The sequence below is a fragment of the Gavia stellata genome, chromosome 3 (genome assembly GCF_030936135.1).
Source record: "Gavia stellata isolate bGavSte3 chromosome 3, bGavSte3.hap2, whole genome shotgun sequence".
NCBI lineage: Eukaryota > Metazoa > Chordata > Aves > Gaviiformes > Gaviidae > Gavia > Gavia stellata.
The window spans coordinates 82,831,386-82,847,902 of NC_082596.1; the positions used below are offsets into that span (position 1 = coordinate 82,831,386).

The following is a 16,517-nucleotide window of genomic DNA, read 5'->3' on the forward strand; positions in this document are numbered from 1 at the left end:
GTCTGTGGCACACGTACAAACAAGTATAAAGCATGAACTACCTCTTGTGTAAAAAAGTCATTAATTTCACACCAATGAAGTGGCAACTATGACAGGAAGAGCATTTCAGTTCAAATTCTCTCTTTGCATCATTGTATAGGCTTTTTATGAAGCAGATTCAATTAAAGAAAATGTATTTCATTTTTCACTAGCGAAAGCCTCTTTGAAGTGTCAGTGACCCCAGTGAGATTATATAGGGTTGTCAACAGTCGCTTCTCATTTGCAAACAGCTACTTCCAAGTTGAAAACCAGTTTTGAAAACGCACAGGGGAGCTGACTCAGATGTAGGTTAGCACAAACTGGACTCTTACTCTAGATCTCCCTATACTTGATCCATGAATATTAGTCCTCAGAGTTCCTCAGCATATGGAATAATGTATGAGGAGAGTGCCACCCATATGTCTTTCTCCAGGTCTTTGATGTATAAGTGTAAGTGTTCACACTAACTTAGCAGCAGTGTGAGTCTACAATAACTTGAATGTTGTCGAGAACAAGATTTACTCCTGTACACATTACCTCTGGTTTTTGCCCAGTAATTCCCTGTAAAATGCCTCAGTGACTTAGGAACTTGATTTTTTCATAAAACTGCAACCATAATAACCCATTTAAAATATTCTTATGCACTGTTTATTGCATTCCTAGGTAGTAGGACAGAAGGCAACTGAAAGCATATTAGAACAAGAGCAAACAACTACCTGTCTCTTTGAAGATTTTTTCATCAGGTGGGACAACTGAGCAAAGGCTGTTCAGGACCAGCGTACCCAATTTCAAAGCATTTTTCTCCGAACTCTTGTAATAGTCCAAAGAATTGTGCGTCAAAACAAACCAACGCTTCTTTAGTTTCAATGAAGACATCTTTGGGTTGTTCTTTACTTCCTTGTGTAGCCATCCTGTTAAAAGACACAATTTGAATCACACTTTTTTTTTAATCACAGTTGGACAAAATTAGGTTGTTAAAAGTTAGTTGCATACTTTTAACAACAACAACAAAAATATGATGTGAATTGTTTAGCCCACATATTAAACAACTTTGAGGAAAATTCTCAAACAATTAAATGATGAAGATACAACAAAATCAATATGAAAACTTTTCAACTTTGGTGTTTACCTAGAAAAATTCTTTTGTCAACTTACAAAACCGCTTTTGTCATCATTACAGCGTTTTCTTACATGGCATAGCAGGAGTGTAATTACAGCTGTATTAATTTGTCATTAAACTCCACTGTACAACTATGAGGCTCCAACACTGCCATGCAATGCTAGCGTATTACCCAGATTGTATTGTGAGAACAATCTCTTCGAAGCTTAATGGATGTTAATTACTTTGTTACTGCCCCACTCAGTTCTTACCCCTCACAATGAATTCTTGTCCCTCCACCCTAGTGTCACCCTTCGACCTTTGGAGCAGGGTTATCCAGTGATGCATCTCTTCAGGAGTGTCAGCATTACAGTGAAGAACACGATTAGCAGTGATGATCACAAATGAATTTGGTCTACAAAAAAAAAAAGGAGACTGAAAAAGCCTTTACAATCAACATAGGTATAGTTTACCTCACTCATGATAACCATAAACGCTGTCCATTGTTTGCATTTTCTATTCAGACAAATACTGTCCACCTCTAAAGCATTTATTTCAAAACCACTAAATCTAAAAAAAAATAAGCATTTGAAAAACTCAATTATGTTGGATTCACACCAAAATGCTGGGGCTCTGAATGGTGGGAAAGTTTACAGTAAATTGCAACTTGTCCTATCTCAAAATAAATCTATGGTGAGAAAAACTTCCAATCTTTAATCAGCTTTGGATGTGAATCAGAACTGTATTTCAGGGTCAGATCTATTTAGACTGTCTGCCTCAGTAGTTACATTAGCTAAACCCAACTACAATTTACAAAGGTCTATACTGAAGCAGCATGTGAACACAGATTCTTTTATTTTTAATGCAGTGCAACCCAATTCGCAGAGAGTACAATCTATTTTTAATGAGAGTCTGGCTTTTACCCAATCCTACACCAGGATTCACTGAAGCATGAAGAACTAGCCCAAGTGAACTCTGCTGATGGCTCTCTGGATTAGAGGGGCAGGCTTTTCAGCCTACGAACACTTGCTTTAACCCTTTACCGTTAATTTTTTCATCCTGAACACACACAGTTTTTAAGATCTGAATCAGATATAGAAAATGGGAACAATGCAGGTCTGGGCCACCCCATGCATGAGAAGCTCACGGGCCTTCCTTTTACAGTTCTTGCAAGAAGGTAACTGGGTAGAAATTAAAACCAATCGAAGAAATGTTTATGGGGATGGAGAGGTTCACCCAAATATGATACCATTCTCCAAAAACAGTGTGTGCCATGTAAAAGCTAGATGGATGACAGGATAAAGAAAAAAGTAAATAAAATTATTAGGAGGAAAAATAGAGAACTGTGTGCAGGGAGGTAAATCAAGTAACATAAGGAGTGTGTAAGTTTTCTTAAAAGTTATCTATGAGTTACCTACAGCTAATGCTCACTAGTGCCATAGAAGGGGGTAAGGGAGTGATCAGAATCCAACATTTGGTCACACTCACTCTCATGCTGAAGTGCTACATTAGTCAGGAAGAGTGGTGGATGAGGAAACAAGTGGGCATGTGAACTGAACAGAAGAATTTTGTTGACCATGTTTTAAAATGTGTAAAGAGGAGGCAGCTTTAGGGTGAGCTACATGAAGCACACTCTAGAGAGCTGGATAATGTGATATACAGGACAGAAGCTATAATGAGCTGTAGCAAGAGAACTGAAAAAGGAGAGCGCTAAGGTATAAACTAAGGTAGAACAAGCTATCAAACAGGAAGTTATGATCAACAGTAGCCAACCTTCCAGGCTCCCCTCTCCTCCTCCCCTTTAGGAGTTTAGGAAAATAACAGAAGCACCGTTCTTGGGATTCTTTCTGAATACAGATTCAAAGGGCTCTCTGCTCAACTTCTTTTGAGCTTGCAATAGTGGGTTCAAATGTGTCAACATAAAAATAATCTATTGCCTGTAATAGTCAAATTAATTTCCTAATTGAAAAACCTTCCATCACTGATTTAGACTCAGAGAACTAAAAAATAAAAATTGCAAGAAAAAAAATCTGTGTGAAAAAGCTTACAGGAGAAACGCCTTTCTTACTTAAAATTTTGAAAGCTCTGGACATTTGTGCTGTATTGTTTAGGAAATGTGGGCTTATAATCACAGTTAGTTGTGGTATCAGTGTCTTGGCAAGCCAAGGACAAACCAGGAACTTAAACCCAGATGTTTCACACATGTGCAATGAAGAGACTGGAATGAACTCCTAGAGTACAAATAACACCTCACAGCCAGTAACCTTATAACCAGAGTCATAGCCTGAACCCGATTACTATTCATCCCCCAAAACACTGTTACTTGTTCAAGAACTAAGAATATCCTGACGGTTATTTTTTATGCTGCATTGTCTTCTTTGTTATAAAGTACTTTTATTCTGGGAAATAATTCTCATCCCTGTAGAATACAACATTCTTGCATAAGAAGCTGAACAGAAAAATGTTAAAATGAGTTTTTCTGCCTACCAGATTGCTAAAGGACTCAAAAATAAGCTGCTGTTTTTCAGGAGCTTTACTTGTATAAATGAAAGAAATATTTAATCTTCTACTTTTGGTTCACTTTAGTAGCTGAACAGTTCATATGTGAAGCAGTGTCAGGGAAGTTAGTGAAGCCCTCACAAAAAACTCTGTCATTCCTATTCCATGTTTTAACATGTGGTGTTTAGTACTATGAAAAGGGAGACAATAATGAATCACTTTAATGCATGGTTGGTCAGTAGAATATAGAGACTAAAGTATAAAGCATCTGATTTTGGCTAGAGAAAGGAGAAAAAGAAAGTCACAAGGTATGGTTCTGACTTACCTATCTGGATTGTCAGCAGCACAGACAGAATCAATGAGTCCTACATCGAGAGTACCCTATAAACAAAGATCCAATCAGAAGAGGAGGAAGGCATTTACTGTTACATTACTCACAGTACTCTTCTCAGAGACAGGTGAAAGGACCAGCAGCTTTGTTCAAGCAACATGAACTGCAAATTTGGGCATCCGTTTCTCTTAACCATTAAAACTGCTGAGGGGAAAACTAAAAGACTCAGATAAATAGATCCAGTAAAAGATTATCTCTAGTTAAGCTGGAGGCAGCTCGAAAACTGCTCTTATTTTTCTATGCTTCCAAACCTGCTTGAATTTTTCACCTAAAAGTGCTATCCCAATATAAATGGCATCCTCTCAGAACAAACTTCTGAAGCCATTAAGCAGAAGTTTTTATTTCCCTTTGCTTGATATTAGGTTCCAAATTTATCCCATTTATTGCCAGTGTATGTTGTACAGAATGATAAATGCAGGACCAGAGAAATTTCAAATTTTCTACTCTTGGGTTTTTAATTTACTCTTTTACTGTATCTTTGCAAAACTTCAAGCTCAAGCAGACACTGTGGTGTGATAGGGAACTGGATGAGAAAAAAACACCCCCAAACCCAATGCTTATTTTTCATCAAGGTAAATGATGGGAGAGGAATCAGAAGTTATACTTTCCTCTTGTATAGCTAAAGCGTCAAGGACATGGACCCACTGCATTTAAGGAAACCTAGATTGTGACTCTCAGAAGCTGTGGCCACCACAGTGCTCCTTGTTTTCTAAAAATATTTGCTTTGAAAAGTTCTTCAGATTTAGACTTACCACAGCATTCTGTGGATTTGCCTGCTCATCATGCATCTCTCGGATCTCTTGCTCTGTGGACGCATGGACTTGACTCAGAACACTAAACCACTGGCTGTGGAGAGAAAGGCAGCAGTGTAAAATGTTGCTTCTGCACAAGCCTTTTGTCACCTTTGCTCTGCAGACATCTAGCAGGTTCTGCAGGTTTTTGAAATTGCTTAAGATCCCTTTTGTCAACATGCATAAAAGCAGCAAGGCTTTACATCAGTTCAAGTAACACTGGGTACAAAAAAGCCCCCCCAGCTCTCCCATCCAAGCTCATGTCATACCCTTCTTCCTAAAGACAAATACCTTGCATCTCTGGCATCTCTGAAAAACTGGCAGTAAGCACACTGAAACATCTGAGTGCTTAAAGAGTATTTGTAACACATTCCACACATTTCATCTGGAAAAAAATACATTACTAGCTACACACAAAGCCTTTAATGGGAAACCCAACCTTCAGATCATAAATTCTGCTGCACTGATAGTGTGACTGGTGATAGTTTCTTACAATGATACTTCTGCAGAGACCACCCAAGTCCATCAAGTCCTCTGTAAAAGCACAACTGAGAGGGGAAAAAGAATAAAAACCCCAAGCAAACACCTCTACATTTTTTGTTCCCTATGGAACATTGGAAAATCCAGCTGCTGGAAGGACCAGTGAAGTTGAACCAGAGCCAATTTGTGCCACTCCAGTGGCCTTGTATATAGCCACAACAGGAAAACTGGCAGAGAGTTTTCCAGTACTTTGGCCTCTAGTGCTGAGCAGCAATTGCAGAAGGATTTAACTTCAACCACACCTTCTGCTTCTGGGAAATCTCTACCCTCCTGGCACTTGTATATGATAAAGCTCAACTGCTCTAAGCAATACCATTGAAATCTGAGGGCAGAGCTTGGCCTGTTCAGCAGGTTCCAATGCCATTCTTTGAGATACAAATTTGCCATTCTAATGAAAACCCCCTGGGGCCAAGTTTTCAAAGGCCTCAAAAGCCCAGCCTTTAAAACAGACTCCTCACTTTTCTGCAGAGGCTTCTCCACCACCACCAGGTTGAGGAAACAAATGCAAAACTACTTGCTTTGAATATAAAGTTATCTTTTCTGCAATTGCTTATAGTCACAGAATTTATGCCTGTGACACTGAAGCGCTGCCTCCTTAACTCCAGCATTCAGAAGCCAACTGTTGCCCATAATGCAGATACCTGGAAACCAAACTGCCAAAATAGCTTGAGAAAACCTGTGTAGTCTGTCAAACAGTACCAGCGCTGCCATATCCTAAATCCTTTCTAACAGCTCATGCTTTCATTAGAAACAATGCAAGGCATGAAGAAAAATGAAGATTTAGAGTGCCTGACAATAAAGAAGATGAGAACATGTTTAGTTCTGATTCTTTTGTTAAGACTCAGAGATACCCACAGAGAGGTTCTGCTTAACACTTACTTTGCTGGATGTAAGACAACATCACTGAAAACCCCTCAAAATGAGGAAGGGTCATCTAAAGAGAAGGAACCATCAGCTGAAGAAAACTAAACCTCATCTACCAAAAGATTCCCACAAATTAAACTCAGCTTCCCTTTTTGGGCTCAGGAATTGCAACTGTATTTAAATTTAAAAACAAAAAAAGACTTCATAGCACTGTATGTATAGTTAGTAATAATTTACTATTGGATTTTAAAGAACAATTCAGAGTTTTCAGAATTTCATGTAATCTTTGTGTAAACAATGAGAAAGAAATTAATCATGGCACTTTGCAAGAGACAAAGGCAGCTTTTACTCTCCTTTTGCTTTCTTGCCTCTCAGGACCTCCTTTGGTTTTCAGCTGAGTCCTAGAACCCAGGAATAGGGAAAAAGACAGACTAGGGGTTTGAAAGGAATAAACCCTCAGCAACAGCTGCCCACTGAAGCATTATTTCTTTCCTCAAATACACTTCCGTAACCGAAATAGTAATTCCTCTTTTAAGGGGGGGTGTCAGGTTTCTCTTGCTTTTTCCCATTGTTTGAACAAAAAGCAACCTCAGATCATGACCTAGCCCATGTACAAAATATTTTTTTCAATAGCAGATCCAGAACCACCACAGTCCGATAATTTTGTACTCTACTTTTAACAATGCCAAACATTAACGAGGCTTTGACTTAAGCCCATCTGCAAATCCTTACACATCTCCCTCATTAAAGTTTTTTGGGATGACTGAAAAAAAGAAACATGACATACATTGGTAAAAAGTATTTAATTTGGATGGTGTGTTTTGTGTACTATACACAACAACAGCGAATAGTGTCTCCTCCTCCACATTTAAGAAAAAAATGAAAGATACGTATGACAACAGACACGTCCATGCTGATAATTTCTTATTGGTCCCTAGGGCATGTACACAAGTCTAATAGAAGATACTTTAGCTAAGCCTTCATTTTAAAATGTACTCACATCACACAAGAATCTTAACAATGAGTACTGGAAAGCTCATACTTACTTCAAGGGTAATTTTAAGGATGCCTAAAAAATGAAGAATGATTCTGCATTGTAAGCATTGCTAAATTTATACTCAGGGTCCTGTGATATAGGAAGGTATTACACTTTTAAAAAGAACAGAATATGAAGCAACTTTCAAGGCTTCAGAGCAAAACTAGATCAAGTGATGTTGACACAGGCATCCTGTATTCTGGCCTTAGGGCAGCAAGGCAGTGGGTTAATAAGCTTTGATCACTAAGTTCACTTCATTTAAATGCTTGATTTTTATGGGCAAGCATATTATTGTCTTGCATGAACTGTAGTGTGGGGATATTTTTTTTTCAAAAAGATGCACTACAACTGACTGGACAAGACAAGCTTGCTCCTCACCTACCACCCTCCCCCTGCAGTCTGATATGGATCCTTTAGCAACAAACGCAAGTCCCTTTTTAAATCATCAGAAAGGGAAACACTCTGTTGCACACTCTTCTTAATCATGAACATGCTTTCACCCTAAAACCCAATGACCACATTACAAATTTTATCTGAAAAAATTTTAGGCTCTGCTTAGGCAAACAGGTCCCAACCCTAAAGAACAGTACTTTATTCCAGGCAGATTACAGGATCTTAAATATTGATTTAATCTATGCAGCTAAACACAGCAGGGTAAGGCACAAGACAAGCGTCAATGGCTGATGACTGCCTCTCTACAGACATACTGTATTTCAGAAAGTTGCTAGTAATAAATGGGTAACAGCCAAATTCTAGGCAAATTTTCACTGTCAGTCTGACTCCTCCCAGTAATGTTCCGCCACAAGGTTTTCTTCTCAGCAGGCCTTTTGAAAAAGTGTTAAACGCAACATGCTTAACACAGCCTGAATATTTTATGACAGTGGGCAAACAAATTAATGACAACCACAAGTCAGAATGGCATAGAGGTTAAAAAGGGGAAAAAAAAGGAAAAGAAAAGAAGGACTGGTGATTTTCATACCTTGCATCCTCAGGAGACTCAGCAATTAAGTGGTAGGTCCTATCACCCATTATTAGATCAATACCATTTTCTTTGCCTGTATTATCAACAATCTCTCTGAAAAGAAAACGCCAAGATTGAGCATTAGAGATTGTCAATATTTTGAAAATTCTGTTCTGCTGAGAGGCTCACAAACTACTGATATTTAAAATAACAGCAGGTTATTTTAAATCAGGTTCATTTGCAAGACTCACAATGTGATTTATCAGACAGTATTAATTCACCAAACTATAGTTGTTGTGTTTTCTGCCTATATGGTACATATATTCAAACTACTATGAATGTCACCATACCAAGTTGACTATTCTGTTACTGTTTTAACAAGAACTAAAGAAAAAGCATTATCAATCTCCAGAAAGGCAAGGATAACTGATTTGAGAAATGGATATATTTCTGAACTGATTGCATACCCACGTAATTTTTGGAGTGGTAAAAAGAAAGCTCTTGAAGATTAAAAACAAAAAGCAAACAAAACCTGGATTAGTGATTCTGTGTGGTTGTGAGTCAGCATAAAGACAATTCCAGAAAAAGCTGAGCACTCATCTGCTGAAAAATTACAGCCATTTGTATTTTTCTCTACCTTGGAAGAAAGCTTAGGTACACCTTTATACAGACATGAGACTACCAACATTAGCACACTCTATTTTTTAAATTAGTTAGATAATCCGTAAGTTCATAAAGCATACTGTCTGTTCAGAAGGAAAAATACCATCCCTTAGAAAACTTTTCCAATGCATGCTTCAGGAAGCATAGAATTTTAAGGCGTAAGGAACTTTAGTTAGCAACACATAAGTTATTAAGTTAGATTCAGTAATTCTACTTTTTTTTAAATTAATATATGCATTTTAAAGACTTTTCTACCACTACCACAATTATTTCAAACATGAAAAAAATCGTAAATGCATACAGAAGATACAGCTTTGACCCATGCTAACTTAAATATATTCAGGGCCTATTAATTCCACCTTCTCCATTCTAGGTTTGCCTGCAGCTACGGACTTGGCAACATGCCCCAAATTGACTTGGGAATCATTACAGACTAAGCAGGGCCTCTAGTCTGGGAGAAAGCATAGATGGGTTCATTATAGCAGCAGTTTTCCGAAGTATTTGGCACTGGCTTAGCTCTGCAGTACTCCGTAGACTTAAGAGAAAGCCAAGTAAGGACAACACTCGCTTTCAGTAACTTCATCGCACACACTCTCGTGCTTGCATTCACACAATCTGAAGGCAGAGCTCTCAACATCTTCCCAGATTAAGCCCCAAAAAGTATTTAGGAGGAACTAGGGCTAACATATAAACACATATAAACCTACTTGGCTGTTCGGACATCAATGGCACCCTTTAGTTTTTCTTCACTGTCATTTTCAAAGTACATCAACCTAGACTGTCTGAGAACAAACCATCGTTTCTTCCAGTTCCTTCTGGAAAGCGTAGATGATCCACCCCCCTTTTTGTGAAGCCAACCCTGCTTAAGTGCTTCCTGCTTGGAACGAAACCACAGGAAGGTCTCATCTTTCAGGACACACCAGCGTCGCTTCCATGTGTTTATTAAGCCACCTGGCAAGAGAGACAGATGTGGGTTTATATGTAGTTAAGACAAACAATTATAGTATAAAACAGAAGCTGTGACCAAACCAACGCTGCAAGATGCTGACCGACGATTCTGTACTTCAACTGAATCCCTGCTGTAAGCCATGAAACCAAAGATCTCATTTTTGCATATCCTTAAGGCCATCAATATTGTTTGCAATCTAGACCCCCTTAAATTATACATTGTAATATAACTCTATAAAACAAAACCATATACATAACATATATATAATTTTATATATATATGTTACATAACATATATATAAAATAAGTATTATTAAAAAGTTTTATTGCATATGAGAATCAGATCTTTAAAACTGTTTTCAATGTATCTCAATGATAATAGGAGAAAAGTTTAGTGTTAAACTCTTTCCTCTCTCCAGGTTATTAGGAGGTAACAATGTTCAATTCAAAACCACAAAACCTGGAAAAGCTATACTTAGAGTAGGAAATATACCAGTGTGAGCTTAGTCATACCGAAGTGTGGCTATAGTGCCTAAAATTCTTCTGAGTTTTGTTATGGTAGACAATACACCTTGCATTGTAGTTACATCACAGTCATAAAAACCTTAACCAAACTAATATACTCCTGTCGTTCCACAAAAACTTATTGCTAACTATGTCAGAAAGTAAAACCCATGCTAGTGATGAATGCATTTATGTTTCACACAAACATAGCTGTGTGCACATTCATCACTGTTCCTATTGCAGGAAAATAAGTTATGCTACAGTGATGGGTATCATACAAGGATTCATCTAGATTATAATTTACTATCAATCATCAGAAGATAAAAACAAGAATCCTAACCAGAGAACTCCTGTGTATATTCTTTCAGAATCTCTCACACCCCTTTGCTATACATATCCTTCTTTGTCTCTTTCGGATCCAAAACGAAAGTTGACTCAGGTCAGTAAAACTGGTCTGCCATGTAGAATGCTGTCTATGTTACAAGGTTTTGGGAGCAGGAATCAGCTTTCCTCAAAATTTGGTACAATTTGACTTTGAGTTATTTTGCTATATTTATACTGGATATTCCATTGTTTATGAGCCAGCGAAGATGTAAAATGAAACAGAGGCAGCCCAAAATGTTGATGTTCCTTTGCAGAGGGGAAAAACACTACTAGATGTAAGCCACTGCAAGTAACTTAATTTGAGAGCAGCTCAAATTAAGTTAAGCTACTTTTCCATTACCCTTTGAAAAATAAGAAAATAGCTTAACTCTACAGGAATTAGAGTGCAAAGCATAATAAATATTTCTGGTTATTTTGTATATTTAGCGAATTCTGATTCACCCAGTACCTTTCATGTACAGAAAGCTGTGAAAGTAGGGCAGGCTGACACAGCTATAGACTGAATCCCTCCGGTACGAAAGTTCATCATCTGTATCAAACCTGGAGTCAAAATCTTCTTCACTATCTTCAAACTACAGAATAAAGGGAATAAAGGTGAAATGATCTCTCAGGAAAGATTTTAGATAAAATCGGTTTAGAAGTCTTCAGCTAAAACATTTTATGATGTCTTGGAAGAACATGACTCCTCACTGGTTTTCGTCCAGCTAACAAAGTAAGGAGTACATCGTAGTAAGTTCCAGCTTGAACTGTTTGATTACACACTAGCCCTAATGTCATGTAACAAATCTATGAAACAGCTTTGTAGCTGCTCAGGAAAGTTATCTCTTGGCAAGAGCATGGCCAGGGTATGCTACCTGGTGCTACTTCCCTCCATCATTGAAGTGCTGTGGGTAACAGTTTAGAGAAGTCTTAGAAAAGAAACATATTCCACAAACTGTAGTAATAGCTCTCCTCCACCCTCACCCCAAATAATCAAAATTTATGTTCTGTATCTGACACACACCCAGAGTCAAGCAACACGAAGAAGTCCCCAAGAGAGACAGCTAAAAGCACTCTCCTTTTAGGCAAGAACTGTCAACTTATCCCAACAACCGTGATGGCTCTTTGACTGGTTTCCATTACCTCAACTGTAATAGATATTTTACTGTTAACATTTTCCTTCCAAATAAGTCAGTGCTGCTAAAATACTTTTTCACTTGCCCAGCCACACAGTCTCACAGAAGCATTCTGCGAGTGGTCGAGGAAATCATATTCTTCAAAAAATATTTGTCAGAGTGAGGCCCACAGTATACTCATTAAACAGCACTGAAAAAGAGCTCTGCAGTATGAGCGTCTGCCTCACTAATTCTAGTATTTGCCATCATGTGAAATTTATTTGCCAAGTCGTCTCAAAATACACCTGGTATTTCAGAGACTTCTGCAAGCAGCTTATTCCATACTGCTGCAACTTGAGTGCACAACTGAATCTGTTTTTTCTGAAATCAATTCCCCACCATGCTATCTGATGCCCCCCCTTGAAACACACACACATAGAAGAATTTGGCTTATGAATTGCATCCAAGGCTATGCACTGAGCTCCTCACCAAATAATGTGCAGTTCTGCATTAAAACAGATGGAACCATATCCTTGCATAAGCCTAGGACTGCAAGCAGCATCTGAGCTGCCTCTAACTCTAATGCACTCGCCCCAGTGGCATCTAGATGGCAACAGACAACTATGTCCATACGCAGTCTAAGCAGGTCAAACCACACAACAGACATTTGTAAGAACAGCTACAGTGACTCTACGGCTGTGGAGTGGAAAAAAATAATCAGAAAGCACAGATCAATTATTAGATAATAAAAACAACAATACTTACAGAAGACTGAGCTCCTTCAGAGCTAAATCGGTACGCTCCAGAGCTATTGTATGTCCCCACTGAGTATCGGTAGTCTGGTGACCACTGGCTACTGTGCGAATTAGAGAAGGTCACACTGCTACCAGAAGTAATAGCACCATCTTCATAATCGTCTTGGTCATAATCATAGTCTCCATCGGGAGAAATAAGTTCCACAGAATTTGGGGGTCTACATGATACATTTTCTGGCATGCAGTATGTGGATTCACCACTTGAAGAGTTGTGGAGACTGACTGTATCATCGGTAGGAGGTATAAGCATGGTGTTGCTAGCAGCAGGAATTGTTGGCACCACAGTATCGTTCATGTAGGGATCCTCTTCTGAGGAATCATCGCTTGTTCTGATGCCACTGGTCCTTTGATCAGAATGGCCATGCTCACTTGGGTTGGGCGAATCCTTAAATGCATCATCATCAGCTTCAAAGCCCTCATCTACCTCCTCCTCAGGATATGGCTGGCTGAAGTTAAAATTGGGCTTTTCACTGCAGGCATTTCCAGTCTGTTCAGTCAGATCAGCAGGATACCCGTTGCCCACGGAGAGAGACCTCTCAATGTTTCGGACACATTCATCAATCTCATCAAAGTTCAGAGATTCCAAGAACTCCTGGGCTGCTCGACATGCTTCGTCCTCAAGCCGCCGGAGTTCCTCGTCTCGAAGCTGTTGCAGCCTCTGTAATGAAGCCTCTGTCAAGGACAACTCCTGCTGCTTCTTCACACGCTGCAGGTCTTCAATTTCTTTTTCCAGACGCAGGATTTCTTCCACCTGCCTGCTTTCTTTCTGCTTCTCCACCTCTTGCTTCAGCTCTGCCTCCTTCTGGGCTTTTTGAATGGCAGCCAGTTCCTGCTTCTTTCTTTCTTCTTCAGCCTGCATTCAAAATAAAATTACAAAATGTAAAATAAAATAAAATAAAGCCCCCCAATGCAAGATTCCTTTTTAAAATTTATTTATTTGTAAAGCACTGTGCTCCCACCATGCTGTTCATTTAAAAGGACCCTTATCCCTACATCAGAAAGAAAAGGAAAGAAAAAGAAAAATGAAAGCATGATTACATTTTCTAACAGATACTGGAAAGCTCAAGCACATGCAGAAAGTTCAATCTTTGCCAGAAATTAAATGAAGCATGAGGTGAAAGAAATTTCCATGCAAACAACTGTATCAAGTTTCCTTTGGCTTTATCTGCCAACTCCTGTAATAAGTTTAGTTTAAATGCCACAAATGCCATTTATTTTTTAATGGCTGGGTTGAGATACTCAAATAAAGAGGATGGCTGAAAGCATTAAGAATATCATTTACCTGCTGGGCAAGACGCTCTGCTTCTTGCCTTTGTCTTTCCCTAAAAGTGAGGGAAGAAAAAAAGTTAGTAAATGAAGCTCAACATAAGCTCATCACATACCTTTGCTAGGGCAATAGCTCAACTTACAAAGATCATCTGCCACATGGAAAAGACAGCCTAAAATAAGGTCACCAAGGATATGTTTGTGAATATGAAACTACCATGATAGCCACATGCATCTTTTAGCCAAAGAAGCAAAGGTTTCCAAAATCACTTGATCAAGAATAGCCTGAAATAAAGGCTATTCAGAGCAAAACCTAATACGGCACAGACAGGAGAGTGATGTAGGACAGCATACTGTACCTTTCTTCCTCCTCTTTTCTTCTTGCCTCCTCTTGTCTCCATTTCTCCTCTAGTCGCTCCCTGTAAACACGTCGAGCAAGCTGACCTCGCCGCTGCTTCTGAAGGATTATGGCTGCTTTCTTCAGGCACAGGAACTTTTTTCTACCACTGAATGCCCTGTAGTTCTTCTGTATCACAACCACATAGTAGAGAACCTTTCTATACCGCTTTCTGGGAGAGGGAAAAAAAAAAAGCAAATTTCTAAGGAAACAAGGAACTAATGAGCAGTCACAAGAGGTCCTGCCATGGTGACCTGCAATAGTGAGCCCATGGTAGTAAAACAATTTATTGTTTCTAGCTCTGTGATTGTTTCCCCATTCTTGTTCACATTCTCCTCCCTAAGAAAGGAAAGAGATTCTCTCATTTCTATGACAGCACTGTATATGTCTTCATTAAGGAAATGCACATTACTCGTCTTACACGTTCTTATGCCTCTGACAAGGAGATGCTAAAAGGACAGCTCTGTGTGTGTGTGCACACATGCAGACAAAGAATATACATAGATAGTCATCCCACATCTCTGAAAAGAAAGATCGTGAACAGCAGGATAGCTCTGTCATTAAAAAAGGAGTATAGTTTTAAGTAACATACTGGTCAGAATGTAAGGACAGGACTAACATACACATGAAGAGAAATTACCTCATTATGTAAACAAGTTTCCTTAACCTGTCCTCAACTGATTTGTAGAAAAAGCAGAGAAATAAACAGATGTGATGCGCAACTCCACCTAATACATAATGCATGAAGCCAAGTAAACAAGTGAAACATTAATCAGTTAACTAATGGCATGGTTCTTTAAGAACCAAACTGATTAGTTTTATTTGCCTTCTCTCTTCTTACCATGACAAAGCAAAGATAAAGCTGAATCTCAGCTGGTAACCTGGGGCAGCCCCACTAGGTGCTATCCAGCTAGAGTTCCTACCATGGATCAAATGCCATAATACAATTATATGGATACTGGCTGACCTCCAATCTTCCATACTATCCTATTAATTATATGAAAACAATTCAAACTCCATTTTGTTTTATTCATGGGTCTGGCAAAGATATCAGCTGGTATTTTCAAAAGCCACTCACAGGTATTGGATGCCTGGTCCCTAGGAAAAATTAAGAATTGTGCCAGAAGGATTTAACTCCATGACACTCCGCCCATTTATGCCAAAGCTTAATTATTAAGATTCTCATGTAGTCACTTACCGGGCTGCATAACCTAAAATGTGTGCTCGGATAATCATTGCTGCCTTGGTGACTTCCACCTCTCGCTGCTTCTCCAACTTGTGTTCCAAGGACTCCCGGAGAAACACCTACACAAGAAAACTTCTGGCTTAACAATTTGCGGAGAGTATCATATATAAAGGACAGCCAGGGTGCTGCCAATGTCAGTTGGAGCAGCAAGCCTCAGCTTTGAATTCAGAGACAAAAATTCCATTTCCTCAACAGAAAAGAAAAAACCAAAATGTATTCCTCTTAAAAGAAAATACTTGCAGATGATCCTCTAACTTTGGATTTCAGTGGTAAGAGCCTGATTACAGTAATGGAAATTTTAATTAGGAGCAGTTTTTTTCCAAAAGCAACATAATTATTGGATTCATTAAACAGCCCTTCCCACCAAAGAGTAACAATGGCCAAAGAAGTTGTAGGTCTTAGCATGAACTTCCTGATTTGAGGGGCAGAAATCCCACCCCAGTAATTTAGCTGTTTCACAGTAACATCAAGCTCCACAACCCCTTACAAGCTCATTGCTTCAAATGACATTGCTATAAGCCTGCAGAAGTAAGCAGAAATGAGAGCGGTTTCATATTTGGATTGACTTGACTGCGTTTTCCTGCCATTACATGGGGAGACAGCTGCCGGGCCCAGACACTCCACCACCACTCCCCAGGCTCTCATCTGAGCACTAACCTGGAACATTCACCCGGACTGCCTAATGCCCCTTAGAGGCACCTTTAGCATATGGCATTGACATATATTGAGCTAACCCGGCTTATTTTGCCTTAAATGACTGAAACTGCTTCTCCAGCCGAGCAGAGGCATGTGGGATGCGGCTTCCCTCATCCACCTGCCTTGGCATCTGCTTTTTACGGCACACTCACAAAGTGGTGAGCTATCTGCTGCCAGTGCTTTTTCCAGGTCTTCTCAACTTTTCCATTTTGAAGGCTAAGTCTGCTGGTATCAGCTATAGGTGGCAACAGCCTGGCATGCTGCTGGCTAAGACATGAGCAGCTGGAAACAGCCAGTTCAGTCAC

At 39.1% G+C, this 16,517-nt stretch overlaps 1 protein-coding gene across 1 annotated transcript in view; it reads right to left on the reverse strand.

Annotated features, from left to right (window-relative positions):
• MYO10 (myosin X) overlaps window positions 1–16,517 on the reverse strand; it is a 132,420-nt gene that overhangs the window by 9,801 nt on the left and 106,102 nt on the right. The window contains exons 21-31 of the mRNA XM_059815725.1: window positions 15,469–15,575; window positions 14,233–14,442; window positions 13,890–13,929; window positions 12,558–13,460; window positions 11,147–11,270; window positions 9,570–9,813; window positions 8,218–8,313; window positions 4,760–4,853; window positions 3,942–3,997; window positions 1,390–1,532; window positions 735–929 (exon numbers count right to left, since the gene is read on the reverse strand). Coding sequence (XP_059671708.1) covers window positions 735–929; window positions 1,390–1,532; window positions 3,942–3,997; window positions 4,760–4,853; window positions 8,218–8,313; window positions 9,570–9,813; window positions 11,147–11,270; window positions 12,558–13,460; window positions 13,890–13,929; window positions 14,233–14,442; window positions 15,469–15,575 — 2,212 coding nt within the window. The remainder of the gene's footprint in view (window positions 1–734; window positions 930–1,389; window positions 1,533–3,941; window positions 3,998–4,759; window positions 4,854–8,217; window positions 8,314–9,569; window positions 9,814–11,146; window positions 11,271–12,557; window positions 13,461–13,889; window positions 13,930–14,232; window positions 14,443–15,468; window positions 15,576–16,517) is intronic.